The sequence below is a fragment of the Patagioenas fasciata genome, chromosome 2 (genome assembly GCF_037038585.1).
Source record: "Patagioenas fasciata isolate bPatFas1 chromosome 2, bPatFas1.hap1, whole genome shotgun sequence".
NCBI classification, from domain to species: domain Eukaryota; kingdom Metazoa; phylum Chordata; class Aves; order Columbiformes; family Columbidae; genus Patagioenas; species Patagioenas fasciata.
The window spans coordinates 9,473,887-9,495,333 of record NC_092521.1 but is presented as its reverse complement, the minus strand read 5'-3'; the positions used below and the strand labels follow the sequence as shown (position 1 = coordinate 9,495,333).

The window sequence follows — 21,447 nt, the reverse complement described above, 5'->3', positions numbered from 1 at the left end:
TAGAATTCTTTTGTCTGTATTAAATTCGCCATTTAACAAAAAATATTAGGTTTTATTTCCCTGTGCCAGAATCAGACTTTAGGTGGCACAATGCAGGACCAAACTGATGAAGACATCTTACTGGTTATTTGGGTTTATGAGCATATTCCACGTGTGGTTTTAGCAAGGTGTGCAATCACAGGCTGCCAGAAACGCTGGTTGTCAGTGCCCTCTGGAGGTCTTTAATCCAACAGCTGAGAATGGAGAATTCAGAGCCCCCCTGGATGACTTGTGTCAGTGCAGCATCTCTCTCCTAGTGAAGAAGTTGCATCCCTGGTGTTCAGACCAGACCTCCCCAACCACAGTTTGTGGCTTCTGCCCATTAGCATACCCTCTGCTACCACCAAGAAGAGTGAAATGATACCAGATCACCCATTAAGCTCTTTGCCAGGCTACCCAAGCCCAGCTCCCTCTGCGTCTTGTCCTGGGTCAAGACCTTTAGGTCTTGCACCATCTTGGTTGCCATCCTCTAGACTGCAAATTCGTTGATATCCTTTTCAAAGTGAGGGCTCAAAACTGTAGTCCAGGCAGTGAATTAATCTATTAAGATCTCAACAAGACCAGATTATTTTCCGTATTCTGTCTAAACAACTATTAAAGACCAGCAAAAGGAGAACAAGTAACTGTCCCTTAGTACAGATTTCAAGGAGGAAGATGCTTCAACAGTTGAAAAATAAAGTGATCAACTGCGAAAGGCAAAGCTAGGGGAAATAGTAGTGGAAAACTGATACAGGAGGAAAATTACTGTTTAAAGGAAATAGCTTCATCAGTTCATCAGCAACCCTAGGGAAGCAGTGATATGAGGTCAAGCAAACTCTTTCAGATTTGAGAACTTAAATAACAATGAAATTTTAAAACTAAAAGTTGTTTTAAATCAAAATACTCTTAATTGGAACAGAAACAGAAAATTGTTGTTACCTGAAAATACAGATTTCTATTTTTATTAGAAAAACCATGAAAACCAAGATGATTTTGAAAAATGCCATGAAATCTGTGCTGTTCTTGCAATCGAGGGGGTGGGGGGGAAGTGGAGCTTTTATATTTTATTTACTTTACCTTTTTGCCCTGCTTGGGACAGAGTATCTGCAAGGGAGTAAACAGACAGAAGGTATCTTTCTTTTGATGTCAAGGCCATGATTGAAAAATAGGAGATAAGCAAATGTAGAACACGGCTAATTGCAAAGTATGATCTGTGCCAGAGCCGTCTGAACTTGTCTGGAAGCTGGAACCCTGATTCTGCTTTTGTTACCCACTCGTGGCTCGTATGGCAACATCTTTTCCTATACAGTTTTAGCATGGTTTGTAACCCTATGACCTTGGATGATCCAAGTGCACTTTCCACTTTCCTAAAATTGAAGTCTGTCTGCTTGTCCCTTCTGGAGAATTTTGTCATTGGTCCCCCAGATGTTCTGTCACTTTGCAAGGTAGTTTCACTGGATGAGCTCACCAAATGTGCAGTGCAAGACATTAAGATGTTCTTACAGTACAGAAACCATACTGTTTAATATCTTGATTAGTGGAGTCTATGGTGACAGTGTCAATTTGTTAATGATGTCCAAACATTTTTAGGTCACCTTGTTCTAAGCAAGTGCTGCCCTTACTGGGACAACACCTATGAAACATCAGGTTGCTTTCTAGCAGGGAAGTTCTTTCCCTCTGAACACACTATGGAAAAATGTGAAGAAAATGTGAGGCCACACTGAGTTTGCCAGTATAAGCAATATTTTGGCAAAGAGGTGAATGTGTGTAATCCTTACTCTGTAATTCTCTAAAATGAGTTAGAAAAGATTGTTTCAAACATCTGCCTACATTTTTCCCACAGATACATTTTCCAAAATGAAGTTTTGGGAAGTTGATTGTTCATCACTCACAGATCCACAGGAATATTAATGGTTGACTCACCATGGATATCTTATTTTCTTAAGCTGTTGAATGTTAAGCTTCATGCAGAGCATTCCTTTCTGCTCAGCCTTCAGTGCACAGCAAGAATAAATCCAGTTGGCACGTGACATCTATAAAACCGTCCTAAATTTGGGGGGTTCAAAGTCTGTTATTCTACAATATGTTCTGGAGATTTCATGTCTGGGATCAATTTTAATGAGGTATCTAGAAGCTCATGCATGGTCCAGGGAAGCTGAGCCCCGAATATTTTCCTTTTACCATTATATGTCCTGCAGAACCCGATTTATATTTCTGCCCTAATGCTAGCTCACTTGTCACTAATATTGCCTCGTGATAGTTTATGAGTGTTCATGGGACTTAGGGATTTGTAGCAAGACTATAACAGTGAGGAAGTCCTGATGGTACCGTGATTACTGCTGATCTTGCTGTAAGAACCAGCTTTTTGTCAACTCATCTGTTTTGGGTGTAATAATAATGTGAATTTTCAGCAATATTCAGCTCAGAATTTCCAGCTGAGTAAGGTCAAGAAACAAACTTCTGCCTTGAGGGCCTGGTTTAAGTCCACTGATGTAAGCCAGGGGCTGTTTTTCATTGCTAATGTGCCCATCTTGCTGATACATGCGATGGGTTGTAAACCTCCTTCTGTTCTGGGATGAAACTAAAGCAATCCCTGTGCTTGCTCAGATATGTAACAGAGGGTTGGAAAGGTATGTGGCTTTATTTAATAGATTATTTTGTTTAGTCTTTTTTATTAAGCTCCAACCACTGTATTCCTCTGGCAACAGTGCTACATTATGTTGGTATTAAGATGTTTGCAACTCTGTGAATGTGGATGTAAGTCTCCTGGGATGCTTCTAAAAGTTATTTTAGTTTGTAAGAACCATTAGGGAAGTACATGGTGCTGGAGATGCCTCTACAGGTGTTTCTGCTTGTGCTGTCTAAACAGTTCAGCCAGTAGGTGGAACCAGGAGAAAGCAGATATGTATTCTGGCAAAGGGACAGTACAAATGTACAACCCTTTCGTGGGAAACACATCCCTCAGTATCCACTTAAAGTTGTGTTTTTAAATCCAGTGTCCCTGTTTAGGACGGTCAAGTTACAAAATCTGGAGTTATTTCTAAACAGTGACAGGCTGTTGCTGTCAGGCCGTGGTGCACAGATTCCCACCGGTGAGGATGTTTGGCTCAGTCTGCAAATGGGCTGATTTCATCACATAGTAGTAAGGAGAACATTTTAATAAAGATTGTCTCACTGGTCATTTTCTTTTGTGAATGTGTCAGAGACGGAGGGCAGGGGATAATCCGGATCATGTCGTATCCCTCCATCAAGGACATCTGGCGTTTGCTCAGAAAGGCAGTATCAGAAATGTAGGTTAAATAAAATTCCTTTACAGTGTTCTACTGTGGGAAATTAAAAGGAGCCCACTCAATAGTATGTGTCCTGCAAAATGCAGCTTTTGCATGGAAGGGTGAGCTCAAATATCCTTTTTTTTTTTTTTTTTTTTTAGAGCAAATTACCACCAAGGAGAAAACAGCAGAAGGTGATTAGGTACTATGGTTTGATCAGACCTCTAACCACCAACTTTTCGTAACCAGTTCTCCAGCTCTGCCAATAGCCAGAGGATTTAAATTTAGCAGTCACTATCCTTTTTGGAATTTTTCCCATCGATAAAATGGAAGTGAATAACATGGATAACTTCTCCCTACCTTTACACAGCTCATTGTGATGAAAAAAAAAATACTGGAAAATCAAAACCATTAAAAATAAGATCTTGCATCGCTGAATCAGTGAATTCAATACACATTTTTAAACACTTGCAAAAATTGGAAGCAAAGGAATATATCACAATGCATCTAGGGCTTTGCTGCTTATAAGCAAACCTGGAGGTTTCCTCTTTCATTATGTAAAAGTACTGCTATATATTTGGTTAGCTTGCAGTTTGGACTACATATACTAATTTCAACACTGTAACTTAGTCTTTCCAGTTTTCAGAGCTAAATCAAACTTACAGTAGTTTCCAACATATTGAAACTAATTTTTACGAGTAAGTAGAGCGTGCTGCTAAAATGCTGGGACCCATTTTGTGTCTTTGAGACTTGGACAGTAAAACTCACGGCTACTAAAAATACTGAGTTTGTGGCCATAGCAGGCAGGCTGTAACCTTTTATTTTCTCATTCTCTCCACTTGAATAAGAACACAGAAATTAGCTGCTAGTTGTTACTAGAGAAATATTATTCTCTGCAGACGCAAAAAGAAAGTGATCTTGGAGCTTGCCAAGAATAAATCGGGAGCAAGATTTATCAGATGTGGCAGGGTGAGAAAGGCTTCATCTTAATTTAATGAGAATGGGCTTGTACCTCCAAAAGCAGCAAAATTAGAGCTCATGAATAAGTTTTGGTGGAATATTTTCTCCTTAACATCCAAAATAACAGATCTGCAGACCCTAGATTTGAAGAGTAATTATACAAAACAAGTTAATTACCAGTACCTGAAAAAAGAATTTCCTAGCAGACACATTCTTTTATCTTTCTGACATTTTAACATAAGCTTGTCAAATCCCCAGCACTGTGCTTTTTGATGTTAAGTTTCTCTTCATTCTCACTTTGAATTTCTTAGAAAACTGTTGTCCTCCTTTACATTATATTGACTCTAAAGGCATATTCATGAAACCTTAACTTACATGAGGGGTTGTTTTGGTTATTTTTATCTGTTTGTTTGTTTTCTAGTTACAGATGGTCATCAATGAAGGCCATTACAGTGTGGTTTCCTGTTGATAGCACCTGTGGAAAGAGTTGTTATGATTGCGATATTTATAAAACATTATTACTCATAATGTCTTAACCATAATATCTATTAATTAGAAAGCATCTATATCCAAAAGTGTTCTGGGACATTGAAGTATTACAGTAGGGCGGAATGAGTTTTCCAAAGGGATTTAGATATTCCAGTGATGATAGCTGTCCCCAAAAAAGGAAAAGTCAAGAATTTTGTAAATCTACAGAATAGTTTCTCTCACAGCAGAGCTTTGAGGGACTTAGGAAGGGAAAGGAGGAGTTCCTGGAAGCTGCACAGGTTGTGCACCTGTTCTAAAGCCCAGTGGACAACAGTTTCCAGAGAAGCCCAGGTGGTGATGGAGCCTAGCACAGGAAGCTGCTTCCATCTCTCCCTCCCTTTCCTACTTGTAAAATACATAAGTTGAAGTGTTTTGATGCCTGTCCACACTGATTATTTGAAGATGTTCACGTAACCCATGCTAAGTGTCCTTCCTATGGCTTACTCAGTCATACCACTGGATTTTCAGCCAGCATGTCCAAGAATTACAACAGCTACAGTCACTATAAGGACACTTGAAAAGCTTCCTTGGCTGACTCAGGCTTTAGACCTAGAGAAAGGGGTGTTAAATATTTCACCCTAAATTCCTGTCTATCACAAGCCACCAAATGTCTCCCAGCTACCCAGTCCTTTACAAGAAGTCAGCTTCAGTCCTACACAACAATTCAACTTCAGTCCTTCATGTATGAACTAAAACCATGGGACTAGTAGGGCTTATTGGCTTCTCTTTCCTATGTATGTTGATTCACGGACACTTTTTTGTCTACACAGGGTAGAAGCTGTTTGCTTGTTCATGTAGACAGTAGAAATAATGGACTGTGAAGGGATTTGCTTACAGGGTTGGGCCACAGCAATGAGCTTTTTAAATAGCTGTGTAATTTTTGTCTGTGTGATTATTAAGCACTTTTTTAACGATCAGCAACAAAGTAAATAGGTTTATTGGACTTGAAGAGGCCTTGTCTCAAGTGACAGATTATTGCACCTACTCACATTATTGTGAGTGGAATGAAAAATACCACTATTAAAAGGCCAGGGCTTTTCATTGATCTGAATGTTCCTCTTTTAACAACTTTGGCAGCATCAAGGAGCCTTAAAGTGGAAGCAAATTATATCGGTATGTTTTAGTTTAAACATGAGTTTAAATGTGATTTTAAGCCAACTTTAAAGCCAACTGTTTGTAAAGGGGGCTTTAATGGGATTGGGAATTATGCCCAGAGCAAACACACTGCCTATTTGGCAGTGATTACCAATGTGTTAACAATTTGGTGTTCTAAATACAGAGTAATTAATTACTAAAATACTTAAATACACCTTTAGATAGAGCAGCAGCAGGTGGAGAAATGTACTTTAATAAAATTTGAGTCTCCTAGCATGGAAGCTGTGTAAGACAGTAAAGGGCTTTGCAGAGGTACCTCAATGGATAACTCATCAGCTGTGAGTTCAGAACTCTTGGGGATGCTTTTCCCCACAATGCCTTGGGTCGGGGCATTTTCTCCATGGAGAGGTAGTGGAAAACCTTTTATTTGAGACACCTGAAAGTGTAAAGATGATAAAACACTGGGGAATGTAGAGTGCAGTACAAGATTGTCAGGTATGAATGTGATTTCTTCAGTAACTTTCAGGCCTAGACTCTCTGTGTCTGAACTTCGTAGGGTTACACACCTATTCTTTGCAGAACTCACATTTTGGCACCAATAGGGACTTCTGGACCACATGTGCCCAGGCAGGGTCATGTTCTTGCTGCCATTGATAGCCTGTAAATAACCTATTTATTTCTGTGCCTGAGCTACTGTGTTCTGCTTGACACCCATGTGTAACTCAGGTTTTCTGTGCAGTGATCCTGGTAGAAAAGCCAAATCTTTGCCTTGTCACTGGACTGATTTGCACCCTTCCTGCAGCACAAACATGGCTGGTGCTGTTTAATTTCATCCCGAGTTTGCTCTGCAGGGACTGGAAAATACAGAAGGCAATAAACCTTGGCTCTCTGAGGATTTTTCTATGAGCTAAGGTACACCAGCACTTCTTTATCTCAGTAATAGCAACTGAATGTGTCTACTGGTGTAGAACACTTTGTCACATGAAAACTATTTTCTACCTTGATCAGATTTTATATTTGATTATAAGATTTTTCATTAATTTGCAGTTCCTTTTTTTTTTTTTTTCTATTTGCCAAGGAAATGGAGATCAGGAAATGGAAACTTGGCCGTGTCCTCCCCATAAAGCTTTTCCTTCCTTGTTCACCATGCTGGCAAATATTTGTTCATGGCTAATGCAAAAAACACTAACATTATGAAGCTTCATTTATACTCACCCCACTTAGAGCTCCCACAGTAACTCCATGCTGGACAAAAGCATGTGCCAAAAGGCATAGGTAGAAAAAACACTGCAGAAATATCCCAATTGTTCAACTGTGTAGGTCAGGGCAACATCACGGAAATCACAGTGTGAGAGCTGGAAGAGCCCATTGCAGACAGACCTAAGAGCCTCATGACTATTTAAGTTTCACAGAGAACATTTCTACTAATTATGATAGTCTGGACACTGAAGGATGGATAAGCGTATTTGTCAGAGTTCTTCGAGGAAACACATAATACTATTTTTATTTTTTTTTTAATGTTATAGCCACAGCGAGGCTTCATTGCTTGGAACTGGGACTCTACCAGAGAGCTAAACTGCATGTGTGCTATGTTATAGGGGTGGAGACAAACAAAAGATTATACAAACAGATTTGTGTGCACCAAGACATTCACAGACAGTCAGATTTTGGTTTCAGAGGTTATCTTCTTCTGTCTCTAACCTCATCTCTATTCGGATCAAAGGACTGGGACACTGTAACATGGCAGTTGTTGTAGTATTAGTAGTACTGCAAGAAGGGACAAAATGGCAAAGTCATCTCAGGAGGTCTGTGATGGAGTGTTAGGCCTGTGGGTTTCAGATCACCCTTACAACACAGAGGTTCGTGACTGGGTGTCTATGAGGGTGGTGGACTCACAGGCCTGGTTCTGGTTCCCCTGGGTTTTGGGTACAAGACCCATACAAATATGAATAAGCCTAAGGAAGATCAGGCCAAACAGGGCCACACGTCACATGCTTTCACACTGCAACACGATGACTTTCTTCTTGCTTAGTGACCTGAAGGGCAGTTGCAGTTGTTTGAGGAAGCCTTTGAGCAGTCAAGAGGTCCTACAGCTATGTCTCAATGAACAGGTACAACAGCTTATGGGGTGGCACAATCCTCTGCCAGAGCTAAGCATCACAGGGTGACAGACTGGAGACGTGTCACACCTTCTTCTCAGGTATCAGAGAGGTCTTCACATGTGTGCCTGTGTTCCTACATGGGGAAAGACCTCTGTTTAGAGACAAGAGGTCTGGAAAAGGCAGAGTACCAGTGGGCTGGGGCTATGCAGTTTGAGTGCCAGTCCAAGCTCCAGAACATCTGCTCTTGGCTGATATCTGAAGAGGTTTCCAAGACAGGAGCGGCTGCTCTCTTTCCATGGATCTTTCACACTTCCTTGGAGTTTCTTTAGATCTGAGGGGATTTTCATTGAAGACTGATCATCACAGAGTTTACAGCCCCCTTTTCTCTGCAACACTCTCCAAGCTGTGTTTCTTTGTTTGTAGGCCATTGCCCAGACCTCCACCACCATGACCCCCACCATCCCTGCCACAACAGAGGCCTACACACGGACTCAATACTGTAAGTGGCCGTGCGAGTGTCCCAAGTCCCCACCTCGGTGCCCGGTAGGCGTCAGCCTGGTGACAGATGGCTGCGACTGCTGCAAGACCTGTGCCAAGCAGCGTGGAGAAAATTGCACAGAGGCCGACACCTGTGACTTCCACAGGGGCTTGTACTGTGACTACAGTGGAGACAGACCTAGGTACGAAATAGGAGTATGTGCACGTAAGTGATGTACATATATTTTTGACTTAGATACACATTGGCAGCTCCCCTCAGTCTGAGCAATGGCTGAGATTTGTCTCATTAGATACCCGACTGTGTGCTCATCAGCTCTACCATTCATCATCTTCCATTGCCTTATAGTTGTCTTCATTCTCGAGCAGCTGGCTGGATGGGAAACAACTTCTGAATTCTTGATCTTTGAGTTGGCTGCAGGCATGAACAAGGAACAACCCACATTTGAAGGTCTTGAGATTTGCAAGTAGATGATTCTGTATTCCCCATAACAGGAGGAGGTACTGTAGTGGGCTGGGGATGAAGGAGGGAGAGGTATCCAGCTGGCTTTAAAGACAAGCAATATAGGCATCTACATGAAAATCATGAACTTTACGAGATGGTTTTGGCTTATTCCCAACAGTGGATCCCTAGGAAGGATAGCACATGGTATCTTGTCAAGAGGGTCAGGGATGAATAATGTCTTAGAAAAGCTTCTTGGTGACAAACTGAGGTCTGAGCCTTAATCTGACAACAGTTTCAGTCACGTTAGCTGCCATGAGGCAGGAGGATTTCTTCCTGCTTGTCATAACAAACTCTTGGTGGGATAATTCATGCGACTGGAATGTTTCTATTCAAGAAAAAGATGAAAATGAGGTAGTTTTTGTGTGTCAAGGATATATTGACTTGTTCTGAGATTCAGAACATGAGGGGAATCTGCTCTGCTCATAAATGTCATAGATGATTGAAAATCACTACTCTGGGAATGATTAATAGGGAAAGAATCATGAGTGCAATCACACAGACAGCTGATCAGAAAGGAAGCTACCTGTTTAGCAAGTTATTAGAACATTTTGGTTGTGGTTTTATATTCATAAACAGGAAGCAGCCATTTAGAGGAAGGGTCTTCAGGCTGGAATATAACCACAAATGAAGTACTGATAGAAAATGGAGGACAGGCAATTGAAAGATGAATAGACAGAATCACTGATCCACAGGAAAGAGAAAAGATTGCAAAGAGTGGGCTTCAATACACTGAGAAAATCAGCAGAAGTTTCACAAGGGGCAAGTCTGAGGAGTAAAGAGGCTCAAGGTAGCTGAAAGTTTCTCACAGAAATGGTACTAGCAGTTGTTATTCCTCAGCAGAATAATGGGAAATGTAGTAAGAAATGAACTTGACTTTGTATGAGCTGAGCCACAAAAAAGAAGCACACAGAAAGGGCAGTCTAACCAGATTTTTGTCGGATATGGGCAAAATAACAAGAGAAGGTATGTGCAAGGAGCCATAACCTTAACCAGTGATTTTCAAGATTAGAAAAGATCCAGGATTAAGAAAAGAGGATATGAGATCATTCAGATGTATTGTCTGGATTGTGTGTGGAGAATTCATGGGAGGTCTGTAAGAACAGGTTAGACAAACATCTGTTAAGAATGACATCGTTACAGCTGGCCATGTGTTGGGAGAGGAAAACAATGTGGATGTTGTGTCAAAACTACCTCAGCCTTCCTAGGCCTCTTTAAAGACCTTCACAGTGCTTCATGTCTATTTATTTAAATGCTTGCTTTCGTAGTTGATTTAAAATATATATATATTTTATTTTTTTAGTCCTCCTATACATCACAGGTATTAATTATGCAGCAGCACTGTGATGTAGGAGGATTGATCCCCAGCTTCCCCAGTGAGGTCTGGAATGATTCCCAATGCAATGCACTTTCACATGCCTACTGCCAAGAAAATATATCCCCTATTATGTGACATTCATGTCTATACGGTGAGGAGCATAGTAGTGTGCACAGCTGAGGGAGGTAGATCTTTCCATGGTTAGAAAGTGAAGAGCTTTGTCTCTGCCTGCCATAGAAAGCTGTGGTACTTTCCTTGTTTTCAGCATCAAGGTAGATACACACAACAGGATCTGCTGACATGTTCTTAGGCATGCACTCTAGAGAGTGTGCAGAGGAGGGCAATGAAGCTGATGAGAGGCCTGGAGCACAAGTCTGATGAGGAGCAGCTGAGGGACCTGGGGCTGTTCAGCCTGGAGAAAAGGAGGCTGAGGGGAGACCTTATCGCTGTCTACAACTGCCTGAAAGGAGGTTGTAGCATGGAGGGGGTTGGTCTCTTCTCCCAAGTAGCAAGTGATAGGACAAGAGGAAATGGCCTCAAGTTGCACCAGGGGAGGTTTAGACTGAATATTATGAAAAAAATTCTTCACAGAAAAGGTTATCACGCATTGGAACAGCCTGCCCAGGGAAGTGGTGGAGTCACCATCCCTGGAGGTGTTTAAAATGCATTTAGATGAGGTTCTTAGAGACATGCTAATGTGCTAGCGTTCGGTTAGGTTATCATTGGGTTCAATGATCCTGAGGGTCTTTTCCAACTGAAATGATTCTGTGATTCTATGATTCTATAGGCGGTGTCACCCTACTCTGAGTGCACCAGCTATTGCTCTGGCCTCAGGGTGGGTGAATGCAAGAGCAGGACTCCTGTGCTGGCTGTTGGGGACTAACTGCTGTAAGGAATTTGCTTTACAGCTGGATGCCAAAAACTAGGTCTAGAGAATCCAGTGCATTCGAGACTACAGACACAATGTAATTTTTGGAAAATAAGGATCCTGAAAGAGCTAGGAACTGGTGTTGGGAAATGAAGTGAAACTGTGGGAAATTCACGCTGTATCTGCACTGGTAGGCTGGGGAGTGTCCCAGCATCTGGTCACCTGAACACCACATTGGAGCTTGATGGAAGTCACTAAAGCTTTCCTTTTGTTGTTGGCTTTTCTCTGCACCAATGCAGAGGCAACAGGCTGGGGAGGGACGTGCCCAGGTTGGGAGGCAGACATTGTGCATGTGTCCTAGGAACTGCAAAGTGCTCCAAAATTGACTGACTTGGATGCAGATTTGGTGTGATTCTGCATGAAGGCATTCAAAAGCCCCTCTGTCTATGCTTAATGATGTTCTCATGACGAACCTCTTCATGTATGAGACCTCCAGGAGACTGACGTGACACAGTCCAGGAGAGACATGCTGGAAACAAAACACCAGGGAATACAGAATTTTCTTAAACTGTCATAATCTGTGTGCACACCTAGAAGCTTAACTGAACACTCAGCTCTGCATCCAATACTGACCGATGTCTCTTCAATACAAAGGCTGAAGCTTTATTAAAATGTGAGGTGAGCACAAACTGAAGAACTGGCTCTGTGCTTCAGATTCCAGCAAGTCTCATTTTTGTGCAGAAAAAGGGATTTGCTTTTGATTTTTCATTCAGCCTATTCTAAAAATAGGAAGCCTTGCTGAATTTTAATTCAGCGTTTCTAGTTATATGTTGCAGCTCCATTTCCAACCAGACTTAAAACTTGAGCAACCTGGTGGGTGTGTGCACACTGCCTCCGTGTGACCAAACAAGGAATTGAAGTTTGAATTTGAATTTTCCTTCACAATATTTCTGCCACTGGTTCCAAATAACAGTCCTTAACAAGTTACTGCTTTATACTTCTTGTGTCTTATTTCCTGAATCAGTGTGATTCCTGTTCACGGGCAATTAAAAAGCTTGAACTTTTGTGATTTTGCTTAAAAATATACATCAAATACTAATTTTCATGGCTTTACAATGTGTTCGTGCATTTTCCAAGAAAACTGTTCTGCGATGAACTGGGTGGGATCTGGTTGCCTGAATATAATAATCCTGTGCCATTTGTGGTGCTTCTTTGGTAGCTTGGCTGTCGTCCCTCTTCTGCCTCAAAATGGTGTGTCATCTTTGCAGCTCCACGAAGTCCTCTCAAATGTTCCTGAAAACCTCGAATTTCACTCAGTATCTGTTTTAATTACTTGGATTGCTCCTACTGCAAATAACTTTTACCAGCATGCCATGAAATGATATTTTAAGTGAGCATTTGTGGATACAATCTGTGTTAGTTTCTAACTTCTTTTTTTTCATGAAGCATTAAAAGATTATATTTTTTTTTTTTTTTGCTGCAATTCAGAATGAGAACAGTTTCCTAGATGGTGTGACCACGTTTGGCTCAGCATCACGCTGAACACATCACCCTGCAGCACTACTGTGTCTCCACGTTGGCTCCTTTAGCCCAGGGAGCAGCTTGGTAAATAAACACATCAGCCCTGTTTGTTGCCAGAATTATTTTAATAGTACTCTGTGTGTCTTTCTTTTTCTTTCCTTTCAGAGATTGTCGGTGTAGGGTGTGTCCTCAATGGAGTCAGGTATAACAATGGGGACACATTTCAACCCAACTGCAAATACAACTGCACATGCATTAACGGGGCTGTGGGCTGTATTCCCATGTGCACAAACTCACGTCCTCCCCTTGTCTGGTGCCCAAACCCAAAGCTGATTAAGATGGCAGGGAAGTGCTGCGAGCAGTGGATTTGTGATGACTCCAAGAAAATAAGGAAGACATCTCCGCGCCACATCTCCTCTGCAGGTATGGTGGGACCGAGTTGGACCTCTCCTTTGTCATCAGGCAACTGAAGTCAGAGTCTGCAACCAACCTATCAGCTTGTACTGCCAGACCTGGCAGGTGTCTATTGGGTGAATGAGGCACAAAGACTCCTACAGAGAATGTAGTGAAAGGACAGGACATGCAAACACCAGTGATGTGCTTGAATGCCTTAGCAGCAATATGAGATTCATCAAACATGCTTGTGTGGCAAAGTCTCCTTTGAAGCACAGATCTGCTGGCACTTGGAAGATGTCATAAGTCCTTTTTACTTTACCGTTTTTTTTTTGGTCTGGCCCCTCTGGAGAAACAGCATAGGCTCAGTTTAATTTGGAACTGAGACTTTCTGTCTGGGTTATAGTGTTTTAGTAGTACGAGTTAAGCCCTTGTATCTTGGTAGTCCCAAACTCACATAACACCTTAAAAACAGTTATTGGAAGTTATGGAAGTGTTATTGCCAATTGGGCTAAATTTTCTTTGTGTTAGTATAGCTTTTTGGCAGTTCTGAACTGGTAACATTATTGAATTACTTATTTTATGTATCACATGAAGTATCTTCTTTCCTCACACTCACATTCATAGTGAGGATTATATAGCCCACTGAACAGAGCTGGTACCTTTTGCCTCAGACATGCTCCCAAATGCTTCAGAAGGACTCACCTTCGTGTATGTCTTAAATTCACCCTCATAACACATTGTGATGCAATGTAATGACATTCATAGCATCACAGCTTCGTATTTTAGACTATCTCACAAAATCAGAGCTCAAGAAGACATAGGATGCTTATTGCAAACCAGGATTTTAGTTCCTTGATGGATTTTTTGTCAATCTTTGGTCTGCTTTTTTTGTTTGTGTTTGTTTGTTTGTTTTTGTTTTGTTTTGTTTTCACAAAACAAAGCCTTAGTTTCCATTTTGTGGGTTAAAATCACCACAGTTTAGCTCTCACTTCTGTCCCTGGTAGCTTTGAACTGTGGGGCAGATCCAAATTCAAAACATTTACTACTGAAATCAGCCTTATGTCTTCATGACCTGTCTCTCAAAATGGGCATAACATAGCTTTTCTTACCTTTTTCTCTTACAAGGAGAAGTCTTATAGAAGTGAGACTAGTATTTATTACATTTAAAATAAAAATAAGTATGATACAAAATATAATAATGAGCAAGCTCAATGCAGCAGGGTTTCTATCAGACTTCTGCCTGCGCACTGTATTGTGAGTTGCACACCAGTGGGGACTTTGGCTGAGGCTGTGAAGGAACCTGAACTGGGGCTGTTGGCTGCTTTCAAAACAGAGCCCACCCTTTCTTCAAGGGGCTGCTGAGCCCCTGGGGAGCTATTCAGGCTGCTCTTCCTCCCAGTGAAAGGCTGTGGCTGCTTCCCAAGCCCTTCGGTCGTACAGCAAAGACTGTCAACCACTTTCTGCTACAGGGGAATCAATTGAATGGGCTCAGAAATAAACCCTCATGGTGGGATCAGATCTCATCCCTTTTCTGCACCGGCTGGCGCAGGCTTCTGTAATTAAGTGTTTGCATCGTGGCAGCACCTGGGGGTACCAGACAAAGACCCCCTTGTGTGAAGCTGCAAAGGGAAATAAAGAAATGAGCCCTGGCCCCGAGCGCTCGCAGCGCTGGAGGGTCTGACACAAGTAGGTCAGTGGCAAAGGGGGGGTGGCATGAGAAGGTTCACGGGAATGCCAAGCCACTTCTCTGTGATTTAATTATTCAGGTTAGTGAATGTGAAATGAGCTGGGGAGAGGTTGTTTAATATGGACAGCTGCCCACAGTGAATAATGTGGGGTTAATCTGGTCTCTGCAGCATACGAGGGAGAGGATGAAGTCTGGCAGAAGAACTGCATCGTTCACACCTCATCCTGGAGTCCCTGCTCAAAGACCTGTGGGCTGGGCATCTCCACCAGGATTTCTAATGACAACGACCAGTGCCGGCTCCTGAAGGAAAGCCGCCTGTGCAACATGCGGCCCTGCGAGGTGGATATAACCAAGCACATTAAGGTGGGAACCATTTCTCCATGCACCCCTTCAGCTTTGTCTGGACACAGGGTCAGCCTTTTCTAAGCAGCGTTCAGGCCTCTGAGGGCTGCACTTCTGATCCTGGAGGCTGTTAGAGAGTATATGTGGACCCAGGGTGCTGCAGAGTGGTCAAAAATGTGTCCTACCTCTGCTTCCATACCTGGCATGAAAAACAGAGATGTTTAATCCCAGTTATAGAGTCATAGAATAGGTTGGGTTGGAAGGAACATCCAGACGTCATCTAGTCTGAACCCCCTGCCATGAGCAGGGAGATTTTCAACCAGATCAAGTTGCTCAGAGCCCTGTCCAGCCTGGTCTTGATTGTCTCCAGGATGGGGCATCTACCACCTCTCTGGGCACCTTGGGCCAGTGTTTCACCACCCTCGTAAAAAATTTCTTCCTCATGTCCAACCTGAATGTCCCCGCTTCTAGTTTAAAACCATTATCCCTTGTTCTGTTACAACACACCCTTCCAAAACATTGAAAGGTCCTTTCAGGGAAACGCAAGCCAAGTCTACTGTGCTTGTGTGCTGGTTCAGATAGAGCTGTGACTCAGCTAGTGGAAAAGCAGCGGTGCACTGCTGTCATGGCTCTGGAATGTATTTTTCAAGTATGCTGCTTGCAGCTTCTGGGTTCGTATGTCTAAATATGTAAATCTGTCACACCCTCCAGGCCAGGGCTGTAAAATTTTTCCTAATGGGCTTCAAAACCCTTTAAATATCAGGAAGGTGGTTCGTATGGACTATCTGTTTCAGCAATGACTATTAATCTGTCTCTTCTGTTCTTCTCTGATTTAGCCTGGGAAGAAGTGCTTGGCTGTCTACCGGGCCAATGAACCAATGAACTACACCATCTCAGGATGTGTGAGTAAAAGTCTGTATAGACCCAAATATTGCGGCGTCTGCACAGACAACAGGTGCTGCACACCCTACAAGTCCAAGACTATTGAAGTGAGGTTCGACTGTCCAGATGGAACTGAGTTTTCCTGGAAAATCATGTGGATCAATGCTTGTTTTTGCAACCTGAACTGCAAGAACCCAAATGACATCTTTGCTGACTTGGCTCATTACCACGATTACTCTGAGATTGCTAATTAAATTGGCTGAATGCTGGAATTGACCCATTGCTCTGATTTTACAGAGGTTTTAAAATAAAAGGAGAAACTTTCATCCACTGCCAATGTACAATTTGTTTTTTCCTGAGTTGGGATGTCAAATCTCCTTGTTTTGTCACATTGTTTTTGGAGAGGCCTTGAACAAGCAGGGTTTTAACTCTAATAGACCTCCATCCATTAACAGCAGCCAGAAATTCCTCTGTGCAAAGATTCTAGACCTTAAATGACAGTCTTGTTGGCACTGCCATTTATTAGGCTAGCAGCTTAGTTACCTAAAGGAAAGAATAGTACACTACTATAACAGCAAAAGTATGTCTGTCAGTAGCTTAGACATCAGCTTGAGACATCATTACTGTCATTTCTTGAATAATGTGGTCAAAGCTAGAAAGGAAGCATTGGTATATGTGTTTTATTTTCAAAATTAGACTTCAGTCTTTGATGCTGGTGACCCTTGGGACTAAACTCTGGCCTCTGTCGCACTAAGAACAGTCCTAGAAACTCCCCCTCTGTCCTTGCCAGTGAGATCTCACCCCATGGTGAAGTTCATGGGAACAACCCAGGGTTTCTCCTGAAATCTGTGTAAGGAGTCCTTGTCCCACTGCATTGAGATGGGCCAAAGATCCTCTGTGTCCCACTCAGACTCACCCTGATCTCTTGGAGTATCTTGCACCGGGGACATTTTCACAGTTTCTCTACCAGCTCTGATCATGAGCAGACTGAATGCTGTGAATCCAAAATGACCACCCCAGAGCTTTCAAGATAGATCGTCTTGTTCATGGATTACATACTGCTTCTAGGTTGGCTGTGCACAACATGAAATGTACAGTCACATAAGAAATGAAGGACAATACCTCATAGGCCCATTTCTTTACATAGAAATGGTGAGGTCTGTGCCTGGAGACCACCATCTGTTCCCTGTGATGTTACCAGCATGCAGGTCCTGCTTCTCACTGCCGCCTTACCAGTGACACATACCTTTCTTTTACATGGTTGTAGTAGAGGAAAGAAGATATGTGCTAAATGAGAAAGCAGGTGTTATGCTTCCTATCAGCTCTGTGGATGAGTGGATGCAAAGGGGGAGGACAATCCTTGGCATTGCTTCTGGTTCACCAGTTGCAACTGGGTTGCTGCTTAGAGTAAACATCAAAGCAAACATTTTCTGCAGAATTGGTTTCACATTAAATGCCAGCTAATAGAAGAAAAAGTGCTGTTATCTTTCCAGACAATAAATTTATTATCACTAAAGCATACTGGAGTAATTTTTCCTCCAATGATTTGCTGGTACAGCTCCCACACACCATGACATGTTTGTGGTTGCTTCACTTGGGAGAGCTGAACAGTAGAAATGTGTTTCTGCATGAGGAGCTGTGGTATTTGCTTACAAAATCCCTGGTGGCACAGCAGAACTGCAAAGTGACACAAGGACTGCAGACTGGATCAGTGCAGGTCTGAGCTTCACATGATGCAACTATTTTATATCAGTCACTTATTTTGCTTTAGTTTCAGTTGTCAAGTTGTCTGTCTTCATCTTGACAACCCAGAGGAAGCTAGATTAGTTCCCAGGAGACACAAATCTTTCTGGCTATGATAAATTAGAGCTTCTTTGAGCAGGCTCAAAATAATGCAATTCCTATGTATATAAAAAAAAAAAAAAAGTCCAAGACAAATGTCGTATATCTTCAAAAGCTGTTAGCTTCAATAGCAGATTCGTTTGTATACTAGTACTTGGCCCAAAAATATTTTGTAGAGCTAGGTCATTCCTTAATTCAAAGCTTTTACTAAATATTTCTTGAATCTTTCCTGAAATCTCTGGTGACAGAAAAGAAGGGTGATTCCTGGATGATGTGACAGGAGGGGTCACATCTGACCTATTGATCTCCACCCAAATGAGATGTCAGTACTTGCAAGACTGAGCATGCTACATTTTGAAATCCATCACTTGGTAACAAATGGTCCATGGGAACATGAAAAAGAGGCCTTAGCCAAGAAGTTGACAATATTTTCCAAAAGGGAAAATGGTTTGTATTAGAATGCTTGGTAAGGAAGCCATACTAGGACCTTTTTCTCAATCACAGAATCACAGAATGTCCTGAGTTGGAAGGGACCCACAAGGATCATTGAATCCAACTCCTGTACCTGCATGTGACAATCCCACGGTTCAATTAGATACCTTAAATATGATCTAGAATCTTATGTTCTAGTTCTGGCCCATCTTAAAATATCATATATATATGTGTGTATATATGCTTATATATAAAAAACTACATATATTTACATGCATATATGTATATTTGCAAATATAAAATATTATATGCATGCATTTATATAAAGAAGTATATAATATATAAACCATGAATATATATGTGTATATTTACATATACATATTCCTATGGTGTTGCCTGTGGTGTATAAAATGGAGTGCATATATAATGTGTGTTTATATGTATGATCAGTCTTTCTCTGCCTTATATGTGCACATAAAGAAACAAGAAAACAGGATCAGAAGACATATCCAAAACCGTGGCCTATTAAATTAGGCTTGCTTTACTTTGCAATTAGCTCATGCTGTAACCACCGTAACCAAACGCTGCAGTGCCTGAAACACACAGCTCTCTTTGAGAGATAAAAGAAGCTATTGTAAGTTAATGCATCACCAGCAGCTCCAGTGCTTGTTGGTTTGTAGGGAAGTGAATGCCTGGAAACTGCGGATCTCACCCAATGCAGCAAAATGTTTCTGTTTCCTAAAGGAACAAGGCGTATGGAACTGTACAGTGCATTTGCTTGTCAGTCAGTCCCTTTGTGGGTAAAGATCTCAGAAGGATTGCAATTCCTGAACTAAAAAATTAATTCCTGAAGATTCCTGAAATAAAAAATACCAGGGCAGGGAAGAGGTCCACCGCATGGCTCCTACCAAGCCTGTAGACATCTCCCAGGCAGCCAACACATCCAACACGTCTGCAGCATGGCCTGACCACAACAGCAGCATTAAGGGATTTTGAGCAGACATGCCAGGTGGAAACAAGCAGCCATGAAGGAAGGAGAGTTGAAGACATCGTGGATGGGGAATGGTGGTTATTTATTGGTGTCAAGCAATTCTGTGCAGACATTGGACACAAATCTACAGAAAACCAAGCCCTGTTAGCTCTAGTGCTTGTGCAACTGGTTGGTTGTTCGTGCAACTGAAAGGGGAAGAGCAACATTTGTAGCCAGTGAACTTGACTTGCATTTCGTGGTGCCTTAGATATCCTTTGTTTTAATGGATGTTTACAAGATTAGCTTTAGGACTAAGCCAATAGACTAACATTTAGGTCTGGTTCCCTGCTCCCTGTGAGCTCAGGAGATACAAATTGTGTATCTTTACAAAAGTACTTTTGTGGTCATTGTTTGAATACACTGAGGAGCTCAACCCTCAAAGGCTTCCATGGATCCAGCCCTTCACTTCCCTTTTCCTCAGTTCTCCAGAGCCAGAACAACAAAGCCCTACTGTTCATTGCCTCTGTCGAGACTGAGAACTCTTCCAGCAGGAACTGAGGCTCACTATACATTTGTGCAGTGCCTCGTACAATGGCCCCAGGTCTCTGCTGGGACCTGAAAGTGGCACTATCATTCAAGAAAGCAACAATAATACCATTGAGGCGATGCCGGGATCCAAGCTGGTGCTAGACCCCTCTGGTGCAGTGGTCCAGGGAAGGACTTGGGAAAGGATGGGAGTGAGAATTTTTCAATCCAGGCTAAGCTGAGACAGTTTGACACAAGCCCTGCTCACACCAGTCATCCTGTTGCCATCGTAGGATGGGACAAGGCTGAAGGATGGGGTTTTGAGGGTCATCTCATGCTGGTATGAATGTCAAGACTCCAGCTAACTCCAGTGACCACAGCAATTAGCCTTCCGTAACGACTTTACCAGGGCCAGTATGGTGGCTCAAGCTGGCTTGTTTGGGAACACCAGAAAGCAGGACAGCTACTCACTGCCAGATGAAAAGAAGTAAGAATGTGACTTATGAAGTTGCCTTTACATTAGGTACTGATTATTTTTTAAAACATCATTTCAGTGTCCATGCAGCTGGAAACTGGGCGTAGTGCAGGTTTTTTTTTTGATGTGCTCATTAGGATTGTGTAGAGTACATGTAATATTCCAGAAAGACCATAATATTCAGACTCACTGTGTCATCTTGTAAATTAAACCCCAAGGATTTTTTTTTTTCTCCCAGTTTTTTGAAGGAGTTTTAAGGCAAGCAGTTTATTAAACTAATGGAGACAGAATGCTCTCATTAACCACAGGCACATAACCATACACATACCTTTGCAAACTGTGAATTTCTGATTTAAACTGTTTTACAGAGTTATTTCTGTAAGCTCCATATGCTGAAATATAGGAAAAATTAATGGGAAAACCAGATTGGTTTGGCAGTGTCAGTCTGAGTTACACCAACTATGTAACACATATTACTTGTTCATATAGCATCATGGTGAGTTTCTATAGGTGGCATGGTGCTGCTATGTTTTAAAGATATTAACCTCATAAGTGGTAAATGATTAATGAATCTATGACTGATGTCTCATTTAGAAGTTTAGAGAAGCAAAACAAGGTGAAATATGTTTGCTGCTGACATTTCTTTTTCCTTTTCCAATCTTTTCACCTGGTCGATGTCCAAGTGTGCCTTTCCAATGTGTGACAAAGCCCTAAATTGAAGGACACATGAAAATATAGACCCAGCAGTGTGATAAAAAAAGGATGCTCTGAGACCATTTCCTTAATTGTGAATATTTTGGCAGCTTCAGAAATCCAGGTGTTCCCCAGCTCACGTTCTTGTATTCTCGCCTGTTTCTGGTTCACCCTGCATAAGCATGGCTTCTTTATTAGCTCTCATGAGAGGCTGCAGGAGTAGCCTGTTTGCAGCAGCCATGCAGACAGAAATTGTTCAAATAAAGGTGTTAAAGAAATGAGAGTAAGCATTTAAATTAAGGAATCATTATTCCATATCCTTACATTCATATATCCTCAGAGCTAACCCCAGTAAGGATTCTATCATTTAATTCTAAAAAAAAAAACCATACTTGTAGGGTTTTCCAACAAATCAGGTTTGCCTCACAGCCTGAAGTAGGTTACTTGCCTCAATAAGAACTTAAATGTTTTGAGTGGCCTCCCATTCTGTACAGCAATCGCTCTGTGCTGGCATTGTGTATGGCCTC

General features: G+C 41.9%; 1 protein-coding gene across 3 annotated transcripts in view; it reads left to right on the top strand.

Annotated features, from left to right (window-relative positions):
- The window catches only part of CCN4 (cellular communication network factor 4), a 37,670-nt gene extending 21,355 nt beyond the window's left edge, over window positions 1–16,315 (top strand). For 2 of the 3 annotated variants that reach the window (XM_065832738.2, XM_065832736.2), the window contains 4 exons: window positions 8,396–8,675; window positions 12,842–13,099; window positions 14,929–15,122; window positions 15,938–16,315. In XM_065832738.2, coding sequence (XP_065688810.1) covers window positions 8,396–8,675; window positions 12,842–13,099; window positions 14,929–15,122; window positions 15,938–16,237 — 1,032 coding nt within the window. In that variant the 3' untranslated portion in view covers window positions 16,238–16,315. Of the gene's footprint in view, window positions 1–8,395; window positions 8,676–12,841; window positions 13,100–14,928; window positions 15,123–15,937 lie in introns of those variants that run through there. The other variant, XM_065832737.2, reaches the window with a different exon arrangement.
- The last annotated feature ends 5,132 nt before the right edge of the window (window positions 16,316–21,447 follow it).